The sequence below is a fragment of the Anser brachyrhynchus genome (assembly GCF_964034855.1).
Source record: "Anser brachyrhynchus genome assembly, contig: SCAFFOLD_319, whole genome shotgun sequence".
Lineage (NCBI taxonomy): Eukaryota > Metazoa > Chordata > Aves > Anseriformes > Anatidae > Anser > Anser brachyrhynchus.
The window spans coordinates 100,153-119,265 of NW_027663920.1; the positions used below are offsets into that span (position 1 = coordinate 100,153).

At 35.4% G+C, this 19,113-nt stretch overlaps 1 protein-coding gene and 1 long non-coding RNA gene across 18 annotated transcripts in view; one reads left to right on the plus strand and one right to left on the minus strand.

Annotated features, from left to right (window-relative positions):
- LOC308186645 overlaps nt 1-13,709 on the minus strand; it is a 70,861-nt gene extending 57,152 nt beyond the window's left edge. For 13 of the 14 annotated variants that reach the window (XR_013944155.1, XR_013944156.1, XR_013944157.1 and 10 more), the window contains exons 1-2: nt 10,607-13,709; nt 4,817-5,006 (exon numbers count right to left, since the gene is read on the minus strand). This is a non-coding gene — a long non-coding RNA (uncharacterized lncRNA). Of the gene's footprint in view, nt 1-287; nt 3,189-4,816; nt 5,007-10,606 lie in introns of those variants that run through there. The other variant, XR_013944168.1, reaches the window with a different exon arrangement.
- The window catches only part of LOC308186644 (dystrophin-like), a 114,193-nt gene extending 97,987 nt beyond the window's left edge, over nt 1-16,206 (plus strand). For 3 of the 4 annotated variants that reach the window (XM_080608768.1, XM_080608769.1, XM_080608770.1), the window contains 3 exons: nt 80-187; nt 6,757-6,936; nt 13,718-16,206. In XM_080608768.1, the coding sequence (XP_080464894.1) occupies nt 80-187; nt 6,757-6,936; nt 13,718-13,897 (468 nt within the window). In that variant the 3' untranslated portion in view covers nt 13,898-16,206. The remainder of the gene's footprint in view (nt 1-79; nt 188-6,756; nt 6,937-13,717) is intronic. The other variant, XM_080608767.1, reaches the window with a different exon arrangement.
- Nucleotides 16,207-19,113: the final 2,907 nt, after the last annotated feature.

The window sequence follows — 19,113 nt, forward strand, 5'->3', positions numbered from 1 at the left end:
TGGAACGTCCTTCCAAAAATTGCACTAGGAATGGCCTGAATGAAGCCTTTTCATGCTGTTCTCTTCAATCTTCTTTCAGTGCCTTTTTGATGCGTGGCTTACTGAGAAAGAGGATGCTCTGAGCAAAATTCATACAACTGGCTTTAAAGATCAAAATGAAATGCTGACCAGTCTACGCAAACTAGCTGTATGTATTTTTTATTGTCCTATATTATGCTCAGCTTTCCCATTCATTAATATGAGTGCATGTGATTTTATCCTACCCTCAGATAATACAATTTAATAGAATAGTTGGTTCATATTTCTGGGAATGGATGTTATGGAATAGTGCATGGAATTGGTTGGTCCATGATCTTGCTAGTAAGTTAACTTGTTAACAGATATGTTTCTTGGTTGTCTCTTCTGTCAAAAGTTAGTGAACTGCAGTAGCATTGTGTCTTAAATATGTGATTATATATATGCACAAAGACATATTAATGTAAGTAATTATCATACAGCAAAATCCATTATACATTCCTTAAACTTGAAAAAGCTAAAGACACAAAAGCTTTAACTTTTAATATTAATATTACTTTACAACTTTACCTCAACTGTGTTTTGGGAATCCACATGCATACACGAAATACACCCTTTTCAACTTATCTTCTGTCTTATTCTTCAGAAGATACTCTACAATTCATCGTCTTTATGGACGGAATGTACTTCTCACTGGCTTAAAAAGATGCCTTACCTCTAAAAATGCAAAATTTGGCACAAACTGGACTTGGTTCTATAACATTAGGAGCTTTGAAAATAAAATGGTGTGTTAGGAATTATCTTATACAAAAGAATGACTGCTTATGCATTTAGAGGAAAGGAAACATTCATGTCCATGCTTTTGTTAAAGTGGGTAAATTAGTACTGTAACTAGGAACTTCATTTTCTTTTTGAACTTAGGAACTTCATTCTTCTGTTTAAACAGATATTGTCATTTATTTTGTCAATAGGAGAAAAAAAAAAAAAGACTCCTAGGCATTATTTCAAGACTTTGGACTGTGGTTTAAGATTATTTTAGGATTAAGTCAACTTTCATGTAAAGGAAAGGAATTATTTATGTAGTCAGTTGTCTCTGTGTATATGCTTCTTGCAAATTCTAGTAATCTAACCTGTAAGCAATCTTGACATTGATTTCAATCCTTTTATTAATGAGTAATGAATTAGAGGCAACCCACAATGCTCTAGAGTCCCTTCATGAAAAGGAATGTATAGCAAGAAACTGAGATTTATTCAATAATTTAGCATTTCTGGGTTTTCGCAAGATGATGGAGGAGATTGGAAGTGGAGGTTGAAACATTTATCAGAAATAGTGAAGTAGAAAGCTATTAATGGTTTGAAAGTGTTACAGATAAGACCAGTTTGGATACCTTCTAGAATTGCTTGGAAATATGATGCCAAGAAGGAAATACTTGCCTTTAATGGTATTTTCATAGATATAGTTAATGAAATAAAGACATACACTTACAAAGCTAATTGTGTTGTTAATTGTTACTGTAACAAAAGCATTGCCATGGAACTAAATGTTTCAACATGATAATAACGAAAGTGATTATTTTATCAGACTGGACCTATCAGGTTTTAGACTCAGTAGCAGTCTTCTCCAAATTCCAGTGACATATTTCTACCTTCACACAATATTGAATTGTCAAGAGTTCTGTGGAAGACAGTTTAATATTTTAGTCTTCTCTGAATCACACGGAATTTGTATTAATGCATTACCCACATGAAAATTCTTCTCAGGAAATACATTTTTCAACTCTTGGACTGGCTTTTAGAAATAGGGGACAGTGGGATCATTATATGCTGACACTGATGTGCAAGTCGTACTTGTCTTTTTGTTTATGTTATTTTGGACATAGTGATGTGTTTGGGTGTAATGAAGCAGCTGTCATGAAAAACTGCCATTATAATTAGGCCAGCCTTTTCTAGGGTTGTAATAATCAGAATTCACATACATTCTTTACAAACATAAAAATGCTTATACTGTTAACAGTATGGTAACAAACTGCAGTGTTTTTTTGTTTGCTTTCAAACAAGTTCAGTAGGAATGAACATCATATCTTAAGATTTTTAGTTTTGATATCATGATATGGCAGAAGAGCTTCCAGCCTATTTGTCCTATTTTACATGAACTACCTGGTCTGATAATCCGAATCCTAAACAGAAGGATTGGGATTCTCTACATGTGGATTCCTTTTTTACAAGTGCTGGGAGATTTTGGCAGCCCAAATTCTGATCATTTCACTTGGTATAAACAAACATGTTTGCCAAAAATTGACTGCAGGCTCACCGTTATTAACAAATACTAGTTCTCTGCAGATTCTTTCTCAGATGTCATTCTGCCAAACTGGAAAATAGAGGCAAATTAAAACACGTTTGTACTAAAACTATGTAAATTAAACTTTGATTTTCAATTTGGTGTCAGAATGCTCTAATATATGGAAATTAGGATACACTCTGGACAGTGGGAACTTGAAATCCATCTAAAAAAAAAAAAAAGATTCAGGAGGTCCCAAATATTATGGTGCTCTCTCTCCTTTTTGCTTGGCTTTAGCAGTCGAGTTTTCTTTGTTAATTTTTACCAGCTGAAATGAATCGGTGAAATTTATTTTTGATCAATTACCAATTCATCCAGTTCTAGCTTTTTTTTTTTCTTTTTAATTGGTATAAAGTCAATTAGATTTCTTCTTAATTTATATATAGTACCCACAATATCTGTTTGTAAGAATTTTTGTTCAGGTAAATTTTATTATTTAAAAAAAAAAAGTATTTCTTAATATCAAATGGCTTGTGCAAGAGGATTCATTCAGAATTTATATATTTTATATTAAAATTATATAATGTATATATTTATATATGCTATTTATATATTTTGTATTTGCTCATGTATTAACACTGACTTGTGGTCATTTGTTTCTGATCTTGAAGGTTTGTTGCTCCAGTTCTAAAAATATTTCCCTAGAATAACTGTGTTATTATTATCTTTGACTTCTTACACAAGACAAAGGGTGACATAGAGCATGAAATAAATTGGAGGATATTATGTACGGAGAAGGCATAACACAAGTGTGCAGAATGAAGTGAAATTTCATTGGCAGTTATGGCATGGGCTTGATAGGCTGTTTCCATGTTCTGCGCTTAAGTTTTGCAGCCTGTAAAATGAAGGGGATGGTATTACTCTTTTTTAATATAAAATGCTGAGAACTACTGCAAAGGTATAAAAAAGTTAATTCAATTAATAAATTCAATTGATTAGCATATAGTTAAATTTTCACTTGCTTCACTTAATGCAAATTTCTTTACTTATTAGAAGAAATAAATAAGATACTGTATTAACACTGATTCTTACTCGAATAAATCAGCAGCCAACCAATTAATTTACAGCAGATGTTGCTTGCTATAATATTTCAATGAGCAAAGAATGTTTTTGTGAGGTTTAAGTAAAAGCAAAACAGTAATAACTAAAGTAAAAACTTGGAAACAAAACAAAACAAAAAAAAAACAACTGGTGAAAGCACATTAACCACAAATAAGGAAACTGCTTTATAATGTTCAAATATTGGAGTTTACAGTATGCACTTGATAGAAGTTATGACTGAGTTATTTGATAATTAATTTCATAAAGCAAACAGTCCTGTTTATTTTCTTGCAGCAAACAGTCCTGTTTATTTTCTTGCATATAGCTAAATTACATATTTTGATATTAGCTTGAAGTCTATCCTTGTACTGGAAAAAAAAAAAAAAATCAAAACTAAAGCATGTATTGGTTACTGTAGAACACCAGCACGTTTTCAGTAAGGAAATGTGAAAACAGAATCCTCCAGTATGTTTTTGCAGTTTAACTGTTACTATCACAAAAGAGCATTAGGTAGTTGTGAGCAGTAGCTTTGACAGAAAGTTTTAGCATCCTTCCTTTTGTATTGTTTCATTTATTGGTTGTACTCTATGTATCTTGGCTTGATGCTGAACTCATTTTCCATAGCTGTTGACATCAACAGAGGTCGGAAATAAAACATCGAAAGACAGAATTTTTTAATGATGTTTCACTGAGTACAACTTCTGATGGTTTTGATGGTATGGAGCTTTCAAACAAGCTTTTTCTGACAGTTTAGGCCCCAGGGAAAGGTAAAATATAGTAATCCTTGCAAAATTTAAGCTGGTAATTTATTTTACACCTAGTCTGCTCCCTGTGTTAGATCTGCTACTGTGTAAACAGATTGTTAAATATGAATTGTGGTAGTAGCTATTTCTTAGGGAGATGTCAACTTAATTTTGGTATTCATGGTACCTAACATCAGTGGTTACGATGTTTCAAATCACACATAAATGGCATAATAATGTTTACAAAGGCTTCAAATTTTTATTTACTTAGATGTGTTTTATATTATAGTTTTGGAGCATATGGCTGCAAAAAAGTATATGTATGGTTACTTCTATCTATAATCTATCTATAATAATTGTATAATTACCCCTTTTGAAATGTGTAGACTTGAGGTTTACATTGCAACCCTCAGCTGCATAAAGAGTTCATAATTTGGCCCTGGTTAGTACCCATAAGTATGCAGAGAATTAATAATTAATGTACAAAACTGAATGAGGTAAACCTGTACAGTTAAGAAAATTAAAATGAAAAAAAATCCAGGTGGCAGCTGATGCTGTGGATGTCTCTTGGATCTTTGAACAGCCTACTTTACAGAGAGGTTTGTATGTAAAGATCCCAGGAGCTTCTGGATCCCTTTGTAGTTTACTGCAGTACAGATGTAAGGAAGACTGTAGATACCTTGTTTTCCATTAGCATCTATGCCGTCAAGCTGTATGGTGACTCCCAGGGGGCAGAGGTTGCACACTGGGGTTTCCAGACTCCCAGTTGTGTTGCCGTGTTCTTTGCACACTCAGGAGAGCTCCCAAGACTCCCCAGCCTTCTGGATTCCTTGGGAGATGACTGCTGTATAACGAGGACCTGCTGAGATCTGAGAAAGATGAGGAATATATGGTTCTTCAATACTGTCAAATCTAAGTTACTTATTTTGATGTTCTTTTGTGTTGTTGTTTGTTTCTTTCTTCTTTTTTTTTTTTTTTAAACCCTGCTTTGGGGTTAAAAATTAGTTTTCTCGAAACCTTTTTTTTTTTTTCCCCAGTTTTAATATGCAGTATATGGCAAAGCACAACAAATGTTTGAAGAAACATTGTTTGAAATGTTGATATAGTTGTTAACATTAGTGCAGCTTTAAGGTTATAAAGCCACACAGCTATTAGTTTTTTTGATTTATACCACCACCTGAGGCATGCTTTGATGTCTGGAGTTGCTCCACCTGTCATGTTATATTGCTTTGTGAAGTGCAATCTGTCCATTCCACTATGTCAGCTTTACCAGCAGTTTTTATAGTAACAGCACCTCAGAAGTATAGGAGTTTGTATGAAATATTCTTGACCATTTTCAATTCTTTACCAAGGGAAGCCAGTAGATGTAATCTTTTTGGATTTCAACAAAGCTTTAGATACTGTTTCTCACAGTGTCCTTCTGAACAAAACGTCCAGCATATAGCCAGACAGATACATAACACAATGGGTGAACGTTGACTGATGGGTTGAGGGTTAAAGTAAATGGAGATACATCAGGCTGGCGGCCAGTCACCAGTGGGGTTCTCCAGGCCTCCATTTTGGGGCCAGTTCTCTTCAATGCTTTTATAAATGATCTGGATGCAGGACTCAAATGCATACTAAGTTTGCCCATGACACTAAATTAGGAGGAGCTGTTGACTCCCTTAAGGGTGAAGGGGCCTTACAGAAAGTTCTTGACAGACTACAGGGCTGGGCAATTAAAAAAAAAAAAAAAAAAAAAAAGGCATACACAAGAGCAATTGCCAGATTCTGCACCTGAGAAGAGGCAACCCTGGACATTTGTAGAGACTGGGGGATAAGAGGCTGGAGAGCAGCCCAGCAGCCCCATGGAAAGGGATCCAGTTGTTACGGTTGGCAGCAAGCTGAACATAAGCCAGCAGTGTTCCCTGGCAGCCAGGAGGGCCAACCATACACTAGGGTGCCTCGGGCATGGCATTGCTAGCTGGTTGAGGGAAAGGGATTGTCCTGCTCTGGTCTGCACTGGTGCGGCCTCACCTTGAGTACTGTGTGCAGTCTGGGGCGCCACAATATAAGAAGGACATAAAAATTATTAGAGAGCATCCAAAGGAGGGCTGCAAAGATGGTGAAAGGTCTAGAGGAGAATGTGTATGAGGAGGACCTGAGGTCCCTTGGTTTGTTCAGCCCAGAGCAGAGGAGGCTGAGGGGAGGCCTCATGGCGGCCTGCAGCTCCCTCACGAGGGGAGCGGAGGGGCAGGCGCTGAGCTCTGCTCTCTGGGGACAGCGACAGGACCCGAGGGAACGGCATGGAGCTGGGACAGGGGAGGGTCAGGCTGGGTGCTAGGGAAAGGCTCTTCAATGAGAGGGTGGTCGGGCACTGGGACAGGCTCCTCAGGGCAGTGGTCATGGCACCGAGCCTGCTGGAGTTCAAGAAGCATCTGGACAATGGTCACAGGCATACGGTCTGAATTTTGTGTGGTGATTTTTGTGGAGCCGGGATTTGGACTCGATGATCCTTGTGGGTCCCACCCAACTCAGGATATTCTATGATTCTGTGATGCTCTTTTTAGGATTTTTCCTCTAAGGATTTTTTTTCCCCATTTGAATTACTTGTCTTCCTGCTGTTGCTTTGCTTAACAGATCCTAAAAGGAGATCTGGAAATGAAAAGGCAAATGATGAGTAAGCTAAACTCACTCAGCCAAGACCTCCTTGTAGCTGTGAAAAATAAAGCAGTAGCTCAGAAGCTGGAAAGCCGTCTTGAAAATTTTGCCCAGCGTTGGGATAGCCTTGTGCAGAAGTTGGAAAGCAATTCTAAGCAGGTTTGTAAAAAATCATTTCATCAGTTGACAATAAAATCCTTTGCCAGACTAATGCTTGAAGTAGTGTTGGTACTGTTATATGGTTTTAAATATTTTTCCTGCATGATTTGTTAAGAAATAATTTATTTTTTGGACAGCATAATACAACTGTAATATAACTTTCCACAATATTATTTATCTTTTTTTTTGTCTCTTTTTACAATGTTGATTACATTCTCAGATTGTTAGAATATTTTATATATTCATTCCATTTAGCACATTTTTAATCTATAATATTTGGTCACTTCAAGTGAACTGTTTTATGTCTGTCTCTGTGGAATAGCACTTAGCCTGAAATTGGTGTAAAAACTTTTTGCTGGTTAATCAGCAGTTATATTTATTTCTTTTCAACAGTGAGCACTTACTCAATTACTGTTTTATTTCTGCTTATGTTTTGCTGATATAAAGATTAAAAAGAGAGGCCACAACCAAAGAAGCTTCTTGGAAAAATAAACCAAGCAATACTTTTGGCCCAAATGCCAAGTTAAAAACAAAAACAAAAATCAACCATTATTATTCTGTCCTGCTCCTTTCTGTTTACCATAATATTAAAATATAAACTGAGGTTTAAAGTTTCACGTTTTTTAAACTTGGTAACAAAAATCAGTGCTCTGGTGTAATACCCAAAAATGTATCCGTCTGTTTTTCCCGGCCATTTGTCAGCATCTCTTTCTTGTTGGATTTAAACCCAAATCAGCTCACTTTTTTTTTTTCTTTCCCCATTCCTTTACTTATATTATTAATATTGAGTTATTTTTTGTACTAGCATTATATGACTAGGGAAATGGAAATGGACATTAAAGTGTTTTCTCATAATAACATAGAGAAGAATGCTACTGCATGCACCTCTGTCCTGTTCCTACAGTGTTTGTTGCATTTCTGGTCAGTTTAATTCAGTCCCCTCTATCATGATGCATGCTTTTGCTGACATATGCTTATGCTTCTAAAAACTTACTCTGGGCACAACTGGAGAAAGTCAATTAAATGAAACTGCTATACTTTTTGTAGTGATCTAAGTACCCCTTAATACTGACTCCAACCCATATACATTAATCTTCTAGTTTGGTCTGTGGTGTAGTTCCTTGTTTAGCTGAAGTTGGAAAAATCAGTTTGGGACAACAGAAGAGAGAGAAGAAAATTGAGAAGGGATGCAATTTTACTTAATAACAGAAGTCAAAATCAGTTTGTGCTATATAGTATTTGTAACAGTTGAAAAATTGATTTAATTCGTGTATATTTGCGGTATGAAACCTGTTGCTTCTAAGCAGAAGAAAATTAATTTGGGACTGCTAGGGTCATGTGATTTCAAGAAATTATTATGCCAGGTCATAGGCTTATGTATTCCTACTACTGTTGTGTCCTACAAAAGAAGCAAGCATTGTAGAACTATATTCATTATAGCCTACACAGTATGTACTCTTTAAGAACATAAATATGTTCTTACAAAGGAACTCAATAGCTCCTTTTAAAAACAACACATATTCAGGCTTCATAATGTTCTGTTACTTTCATATATTTGTTAAATATCACTAGTAATTGACACATTAACATCTCTGATTTTAACAAATAAATGTTATAACTTTTCTCATTTACTTTAACAACAGGAACAAGAGGAATGTTAAACTTTCATAAGATAAACTGAGTATGCTGAAATAAATCACCTACTAAACTGAGAAGAGTAGAAGCTACATAATACAAATGCCATGTATACAAAAAAAAAAAGAATCATATAAAGGCTGCCTAATTTATTATAAACTGTGCATGTCCTATAAACTATTCAGTGAGAATCAATATTCTGGATACAAAAGTTACATAACATTTTCATTCATATTTTGTTGCTTGGTTTCTTTTTCTAAACCATATTAGTAGCATAGCTGTCTTAAAATATTTGTCCTATTGGTAAGACAAGTATTTCAAACCTGCATCCATGTTATGTGTAAAGTTCCCACCCTTTCCATGGCAAATTTTTGAAGTCAATTTGAAAGATTAATTAGAAGTTGGTGCAAGCCCTTCTTTTCTATACTTGTCTGCACTCCCTAAAGCATGCATAGCTTCATTTGTTTCGGCATATTTGTGTTATTAGGTTAAAAAACACATTTCAATTAACAGTCGAGATTCTCCTGAACAGACAGTAGGGTTCAGAACTCAAGACTACTGGTATTTTATATCACTAAAATCGCTAAAACCTGCAGTCATGATGTGTTGGGGAAAAAAAAAATATTTTGAAACCAGTCCAAAGTATTCAAGGGTTTAGATTGGTGATCAGTTCTAAAAGCAGTTGAGTTCCATTTTCAAAATGGAACTTAAATAGAACTTAGATTACAGAAAAGATAGCCTCCTTGTGAAGTGAGCAATCCCAAGGTTGTACATCCAGAGATCACAGGGCAGCATAGGTGGGAGATGCTTTGGATTTCCAAAACAGTGTAAATGCTTTATCATAACACCTCACTTCAGTTGATAATCTTTTCCTCCTCCGAGAAGCTACTTTTCTTGGCACAGAATCGGTACAGTGATGTGGGCTTATTGCTTCAAATTCTGGAGACATTGCATATTCAGTGCTAACTAAAGGATCACTTCCTAAAGCACTGTTACACAGTTTAAGTATGTCCTCACATTTACCCTAGCACTATGAATTATTGATGGTGTGCTTATTGTCATGTATTTCTATCTAGGCAGGACAGATAATGCTAGTGTGGTTTATTCATTACAGAGCTTATTTACATATTTAGTCGTCAAGAAAAAAATGCCTTTAAAAGAAGATCTAATTATTATGGCTAATCATGAACTGAGGAGGAGTTGGAAAAGGGTGACAATAAATATAACATTTTTCACTAAAATCTATCAGCAAATGCAGATCTTATTCTTCCAACTTGGATATGGACTTCAAAATGAACTTTATTGCTTTCATTAATAATTCTTATAGTACCTTCTTACTTCTATTTTTGTCATTAGTTATTTCCCTTCCTTCTCTTACTGGAGTGTCACTAAATGATTAACTAGCAAACAAAATACGAAATTATATAGAACAGACAATCTCAGCCTTAGATCAAAGCTGCTTCTCCAATTAGACATAGAACAGTTATACATCCCAAAGGAAATGTGCAGAAGATAAAATGTGAATCTTCCCACATCTAAATTTCACAGCACTGAATTCAGCTAAGCATCTAATCTGAAATCATGGCTGAAGCTTCTGCTGCAATGAATGGATGGCAAGGGTGAGAGACACCCCTAAAAAGCAGTTTATTCTCATCATGAAAGTGACTGATTTTCTTCATTGAGCACACATTGGAAACAAGGACAAGGATAACTTTTGTAAAGTAAATGTATAAATTTCAGAAACTCTAAATGCACCTTTAGTGACTTCATTATGCTTCACTAAATTGTACTGAAAGCCTTCCCAAACTAACAAAAACAACATTCTTCATCCGAACTTCCCCACTCACATGCATACATTTTATCAAAGAACTCCCGACAGCTCCAAAAGTGAGTGTTAAGGAAAATTATGGCTATATCAGGACTCAGGGCATTTCTAAAGGCAGAAATAAATGATGGTGTTAAAGGTAGGCTGCCATATAAAAGAGAAATAAAATGACATAAAACTACTGAAGTGCTATACACAAATTGTACATACCTTTATTTGTAGAAGATGAAAAGGAAGGTTGAAATTTGTCCACTCCAAAAAAAGGATGAGTTTGCTGATGTGAAACCAAAGGCAAGCATTGTATTTTGAAAGCCTTTTAATGTGCAGCCTTGTGAGTCACCTTAGCGCTTCCATATGATTCTCTAGCAGGTTAAAGGACTAGTCTGTATCGCCCCTTCTCGGATTTATATGTGCCTTTCAGGAATTTAAAGAGACAAGGAAACTATATTGTCATTATTTGGACCATCCTTGAACTATACATGATACAAACCACTTCATTTTTTAAAGGTTTTAGAGGTGTTTGCTAGGGAGGCAAACAAAAGCTATTTCCTTTTTTGTATTTCCTAATTTTTTATGGATTTTCATTTACCCACTAAAGTGTCTGCACTCTTTAAACACATACCAAGTTCCTGAACTTCACCTTGCAGTGTAATCTTCAGTACCTTTTAGCCTTCCCCAGTCTCTGTAATTAGAATGATTATGAATTTCAAATTCATATCTCCCATTTCATTTTGAAGTATATGGTATTTAAACTCCAATCCTATTGATTAAGCATGAAAAATACTTCTTTACTGTTTTGACATGAGTCATTACTCCCAACAGCATCGTGACTCGACTGCTCTGAGCATATGATAATTATACTGCCTGCTTTTGAAGCACAGTACCAAATCACCAGCTGAAACTGCTTCTCCTGTGCCATTGGCAGCATGCTGCATATCGTTCCTACAGTACCCTAGCTGTGATTTATTCTGTTTTACACCTGCTTCACTGTAAACTGTACCCTGATATTGACTGGCAAATGGAACATGGCAGGATATGACCTCAGGTGTCAGGAACATCCTATCATTGATTTTTAGATAAAACTCAGTGCAATACGAATTTTGTGACAAGAGGAAAAGGTGACTGTAGTCAAAGCTTCATATACGGAGCAAGTAATGATTTGGAGTGCTCTTAGCTGCACAGACAACCAAGGGAAAGGTGACATCATGTGTTGTCTCAAATTTCATAGTACCCTGGACCTCAGGAGCTTTATTTTGCTCTTTCTTCCTACCCAGAAATAGAATTAATTAAAAAAAAATGTTGAAAATGTTGCTGTATAAAGTGTTAATAAAATTATACCGAAGTGTTTCCTTATTGCTGTGATTTGTATAGTTGAAGATATCAAAGTCAATGTTGTTGAGGGAACCAAGTATTAATATATAATATTGCAGTGATTAAAAAGCCAACTGGATTTTTTTTTCTTCCACAGAATTTATGTAGTTCATATGTTATTTAAGTCCCCACATTTCACAATCAGCTTACCCCATTTGATGTTATTAATCCAGAGATTAAAACAAAACAAAAAAAAACAAAACAAACAAACAAAAAAGCTAATTTTTTTGAATCTTAATTTCACTGTGTTCTGAGCAGTTCAGATTCTTTCTCTATAAAGTCTAGATAGCTGGTCATTTCTAGCGGGGGAGGCACAGCACTGAGCTGGCTGCTTTAAGATTGTCACAATTACAGTGGTAATGGACCTCCCTACCCATAATTTCCACTGGCAGACTGGACAAAGAACAGCAAGACTTTTTTGTTTAGCACACTATGTAAAATATCTGGTGAAGTTAGCAGTATTTTCAGTATTATTATTATTTTTTTTTTGTTAACTTTACTGATGTTGCCTGCTGAAAACAGGCTGGTTGTATGCCCCTTTCCTTGTCACACTGTTTTTTCAGTATAAGGAAGTGTTGTGGGAAAGGAATTACAGTTAAATACCTGGTAAACCTGTTGTCCATTGTTCTTTTAGAAATGCTGATGTCTCAAATAAGGTAACTCCATACTCTTTCTGAGATTCTGATGCAAGAACGAATAGACCGTTTATGTTATATTATGTATATGTATATAGTTCCATGGAATTTTAGATACTAGCATTCTTGTCTCTGTATTAGAGGGCCTTTTTAATTCTTGCACATCGGCAATAAGTGAAGAAGCAGAGCTCTTCTGGTGCACAGCTTTCCCTGGTCCTGGTATAATGTTGTCCTTTTACTTTCGATTTCACTGCCCTAAACCGTGGTTGGTTACTGGAGCTGTAACTAGAGCATTTTGACAAGTAACCCATCATCTGGGAGAACAAAAAAAATAGATGACCAGTTTTTGATGAGTTAAGGTACTTAAGAGTAGCTGCCCATATTTAAGTGGGAAGTTTTTAGTTTGGTGTTGCATGGAACCAAATATAAAAAGGCAGTACATACATGTACAGCATTTCAAATCTTTCAACTATTAGCAGATTTATTATTATTATGCAACTGAACTATCTGAAGGGTTAACTTTCATTTTACTGGGCAAAGTAAGTGTATTATGTTGGTAGTGTTTTATGGTGTTACATATTTAAGTATTGCTATAATAAGTATATATAATATAGTATAATAAAGTATAATAAAATATAATAAAATATATAATAATATATAATAATAATATAATAATAAAGTATAATAAAATAAGTATAATAAATATAAGATATGACCTCTTCCTATTACGTTTTAATTACAGAATGAAATTGAAGCAAATTTACTTGTCTTCTAGTGCATGTTTTCTAGTTTAAGATTTCATGACAGAAAGCTAACTGCCTTTCTGTGCAAGTAGGCTATGATGAACTATATTCTGGTTTAAAGATTATTATAAACGGTAAAAATAGCAACTGGCAATTTAGTGCCATTATAATGCCTTTATGAGTTCTCAAGGAATAAATCTTCAGAATGGTGGCAAAGTAACATTCAGCAATAGTAACATTTCATATATTTTCTATTATCCAATTCCCTCATAAAATTGACCTTTTTGTTACCACTTATTTCTTTTCTTCATTCACCATGATTTAAGAGGGAGCCATAAGTTCATCCTGTTTAGGATTCTTTCTGATTTTGATATTGACTTCTGCAGATATCTTATTCACATAGCGTGAGTCAGATAAAACAATTTTGTCTGAGTTCGTAGTGTTATTTTTTTCTGAAGGTCAGCCTACAATCAGACAGGGGCAGTTTCTCATTATTTGCTATTGCTAGTCCAAACGGTCTTTACTGAAGTCTTTCAACCAATGTGTGACCTCTGTTTTAATACTTCTCACAGATTTCACAGGCTGTCACTACCACTCAGACATCACTAACACAGACAACTGTAATGGAAACCGTAACTATGGTGACCACGAGAGAACAAATCCTGGTTAAGCATGCCAAGGAAGAGCTCCCACCACCTCCACCCCACAAAAAGAGGCAGCTCCTTGTGGATTCAGAAATTAGGAAGAGGTGAGAATCATTAAGAAATTGAGAGAGAATGATGATAGAGTCTGGATGAGAATGCAAAAGTACTCATTCGACTGAAATAGTTAGATGTATAGTTTTTTGAGAATAAAGTTATATTTCTGTACTCAAGATACAGATTTATTATTATCTTTCTTAGGATCAGTTATGGAGTTTTTTTTTTCTATTTCTATCCCAACTATTTTGCAGTATAGAATGTTAATCATTATGTCAACACCATTGTGCTAGTAATTATAGCCAGTAGATGTCCTTTATATATGGCATTGTGTGGTCCCACTTGATTGTGGTCTTGGAACTTAAGAACAAAAAGTATTCCATTGGTTCTCAGCTTTTTTACTCTAAAAATATGTTTTTAATATTTGGAACGCTAGTAGTACAGATATTGTTTCATTTCTAAAGTTCATACGTTATTCTCTCTGGATTGTGGGTCAGCAGTAGATGTAATAGTTCTGCAGAAGCAGGGTTAATACTTGGTGAAATGTGCAGTAGTATTATTTCCAGAGTTCTTTCTGTGTAACTCACATATGAGTTATGGTGGACTTTGAGAGTATTGAACACTTGTTAAAGTCACATAAAAGATTTCTAATGAGTTTCAGTAGAATTTGCACAAGCACCAAATTTATTAATATGATGCTTAGAAACTAGACTTAAATCACCTCTAGTGTTGGGTTTGGATTTTTATTTTTTATTTTTATTTTTTATTATTTTATTCAGATAAACGTATGAATTCCAAGGCAGTGGATTTAAGGCCTGAGAGGAATACAAAACTGCATTCAATGTCTCATTTCTATAGACAATGTCTTTGTTTTAATTCAATGTGTTTTCAATTATAATAGCAAGTTATTTTCTTGTAAAATAGTCCTTAATGGTGTTAAAATATCCAACTGCATATTATTAAGAGTAATGAAATACACCAAGAATATGAGAAATCTGATTTATATATATATATATTAATTGAAGGAGTTTGTTATTGAAACAAAAGATACTTAGAGGTTTCTTTCTTAATCCAATGTACAATTTAACTTACCCCTTCTTGACCATTCTAAAAGTAAGGCTTCTAGTTAAGAGTCAATATTTAAGAACATTCTTTTTAAGAAGATATATACAAGATCCATGTGTGATGTAAGAAGAGTGATTCATCCCCTTTTTGTTAAATTGGAAAACTACTCTAATGAGTCATCTTTGTCTTCATTGGCTATAGAATTCTGTACTAAATAAGTAACTTTTAGATGGTTAAATTTGAATTAATAAAGCTAATCTCCAAAATCCTGGTTTGAAAATATTTTTAATCTGCATGTTTTTTTCTGGGAGGGAGGTGGTTTGGAGCTGTTTTGATAAGGGTGAATAATGCTTACAAGGTTTCTCAGTTTCTTTCATCGGTGTTTTTCAAGTTCTAGTCAGTTCTGTTGCTGTAATAGTGTGCCTGGAAGAAACACGAGCCTCAATTGCTGTGTTTGGAAAGATCTGTGCTCCAGATTTGCTTTCCTGTGTTCTGTATGTTTTAGAAAGCCATCTCAAAGATGCACAGCACCTGCAGTGTGAATTGCCAGGTGCTTAGTTTCAAGAGAGAAGAAAGAGCAGTTAGCTACTCTGTGAAAATTGTTTTAGTGGATTATGTAAGAGTATGGTCTCCAGATGCTTAGTTGAGAAAAAAAAAAAAAAAAAAAGGATGGCTAATTTTATTTTATTCTATTTTGCATTTCCAAGTGTTTTGGAAGGATTAGAAGTGTGTGTGTTTCGTTTATACTGAGGAATTTTGTCTTTGTCAACCAGTAGCATACACAGGAGTTGATTTCATATTTTTGTAGAAGCTGTTGATTTTTCTCGTCTCTTAGAGCAGCTTACTACCATAAGTAATGGAAAACAGAGATAAGAACCAGAAGACTGTTTTGTTCTTTTCTTTCACCAAAATCTAAAGCTACCTTCAAATTTAAGGTTTTAAAATTTCAGAATAATTCAGGGATGTTCTAAGTTTTGTTACTACTCATAGGAAAGCTCCTTTTCCCAAAGGAATGAAATTACAACCAAGAATGGGGAAAAAAATACAAAAGTAAGTTGGAGCTGTATAATAAAAGTCTTAAAAGTATGTATAAGACATTAGAACTTGAGATAAATATAACGTGCCTGAAGTTTTTGGAGAGAAAAACCTGTATATTGAAGAAAAGGTTGCCAAGGTATCATTTTCATGTATGTGGCACTAGGAAAAACATAGGTCTGTTCTGTAGCATAGAAAAGTCTGAAAATTACTCTATTCAGAGTAGGTTTTAAATAGGAAACAGGTTAGAGCTGTTTAGTATTTAATCTATACATATTTGTAATATTGATGTTCTTGAATAATATCCAAAGACAGTTTTCTTTGCCTGTTAGCAAGTAACTTTGTACCTGCTTCCTAGTATTTCTAAGGAAAGGCTGTTTGTCATAACATTATTATGGATATAATGTTGTTATTCAGGTTTGATTATTCAGGTTTGAAAGAAACTTCATGTCCTTGAAGAGAAAGGCATGTTAAGATAGGATAGTTGCTCCATCTAGTGTTTTTCATTTAATAAGTGTTAACATAACTGTAAATGTTGAAAATAAAGTGGCCTTCATTCCATTGAAAATCACATCATTCGGGATTCTAATACTTCATTACTTAGAAAAGTTTGGATTTTTTAATAGAAAAATATATCAAAGGAAATATAAAGACTTATTCAAAGCATTTTTTGGCAGCTGTTCTTTCAAGTAGTCCATTGCAGTATAATGAATTATATTAGTCAGAACTAAATGATGATTGTTAAGTACTTTACAGCAATTCTCTTGGGCTGCTTGACCCTTATCCTCATATATCAGTGTAGCTTTTGCTCTTTCACTATTATCTAACGGTCTTTAACAAATCTAAAAAGAGAGCCATTTTTCTTCAGTTTTTGTGGTGGTCCTTGGTTTCAGCATTTTATCTGTGTAGTCAAAGCCAAAGAAAAGGGAAAGGTGACTAAGGCAAAAGAATATAATTTTCTGTTGTTTACAGTATAATTTATATATGTTTTCATCTAGAATAAAATAGGAATGGATATATCAAGTTCAGTAAATATGCACACTTTACAACTTCATGCTTTTTTTTTTTAATAAAAAAAAACAACTCTTTATCCTGTTTGTGAGATAATACACTGAAAATATATACTCTTCACCTTTAGTGTCTGAAATCGCCTGCTGTATTATGGGAGTGATGCCAGTTGGCACTCAATGGGAGGCATGACTGGATTTGAAAATGCTTTGCATTTTTAGCCACTGGTTGTTTGCTGAAGGCAAATGGTCTTAATGAACATACTCAACAGCAACCTCTAGACTTCCATTTTACTCAGCTGTGACTTCCTTACATATGAGAAATGCAGTGGATCTAATCTGTCTGAATTTCAGCAAAGCATTCCATGACACCATTTAGGAATCACTGCTAAGGTCAGGAAAGGTGCAGTTTATTACCATAAGAATGGTGAGATGGATAATTGGCTAAAGAAGAAGAACTATGTGGCTAATATGATTGACTTTGTATTTTCTTTAATCCCTTGGTATGCATTACAGAGATGTGCAGATAATAATGTTGATGAGACTAAATTGAATAGTATCAGTGTAGAGGTGGTCCAGAATGTCATTCAGAAAGGAAAGATTTTTTTTTTTTTGAGGACTGAGCTTAAAAATAAATAGTAGGAAAAAAAATTATCAATTGGGACAAATAAGCATTGAATTAGTAGATAAGAACTAAGACTACTTTATCAACTAAAGGCTCATCAGTTGCAAATACAGAGGATGAAAAATAATTGCAGAATAATTCTGCCAATGGGTATGGTGTATTTCAAAGCTGTTCTTTGACATGTTCTAGGCAACCCAGAGCTATGAGCTGAAGAACACTGCTGATGAGCTGGGCATTTCAGTCCAGCCATGGAAATGCAGTTATTCAGTAATGTAGTTCTTTAATCAGAGTTGTACCATTCCCTACCAGCTCAATATGTTGACAAATGGTCTTATGTCTGCCCAGGATACACAATGCTGACATGCCCAGCATGGTTTTGTTTTGGTGGGGTGGTAACTTGTGAGGCAGTTTATATCTACTGAAAGAACCAAAGAAGAGCAAGTCTTGAGGGTAAACTACCTTAGCACAAGTTTTCTTATCTACCCCAAAGCACTGCAGATAAATAGCAATAAAATGAAAACTTACTGCAATCAAAAAGTGACATTTTAAGCCTCTTAGCATTAGTAGAGCCTCTGGACAATATTGGGCAGAACTAACCTATTTTGCCATAAACACAAAACATAATATAAATCCCTTATTTACTAGCCATACTGTAAGACAGAGAAAAGCATGTGGTCTCTTCCAGTGGGACGCAGCCTGCTCCCATTCCAATGCCCTTTGCTTCCACATGGTAGATCACAGCTTCCCAGCAGAAAGGGCAAAGCACACACACTTTCCCAAATGCAGCCAGTGAAGCTCTGTTCCCAGAAATGGTGGAAGGGATGTGAGACTCTTGTGCAGATCTGGAAGTAAGAAGCTGAGACCAGGACTTAACATGCCAGGGAGCCCACACCTACTGGCTGAGGCAGCGCACTACACCCAGCCCCACCATGTGTGTGCCAAGCAGCGGGTTTCCCCGACGGCATAGGCTTTCCTACAGAGGCTGTCTCCTTGGCCTCAGGCTGCCAGGGAAGGGAGCCACCCGCCTCAGACGGCCTCAGGCCACTTCTGGAACATTCCTCATGGCTGCCCTGTGTTCACAGTCCCCACACTGGTGCTGGCCACAATGGCCTACACTCGCCTCACTGGGGGCCCTGTGGCCACCCCACAGCCAGGCTGCCTGGCCCAGCCAGCGGGGAGACCCCACAGGAGCAGTGAGCGCTCTGGGTGCACGGATAGCCTTGGCCCCACACTCATGGTACCTGAGACACCTTCATACCCAAGCCCTGACAGAGCCACAGGAGCCCTTTATAGGGTATAGAGCACAGGTGGAAGGTTTATAGTCAGCCCCTTTCATTATTATATATATTTTAAAAAATGTATTTCTTTTTACTTTGAAATATAAACAACTAATCCCTAATCCTTGGTGTTATTTAGTAGTTTCAAAAGGCACTTGATAAGATACAGGGCTTGTAGGTATACCCTGCTAGGTATTTGGGCTAGGAAATCCTTGTACAGAAATGGAAAATCTTAATGTAACTAAGTTCTGAAATGCCCTA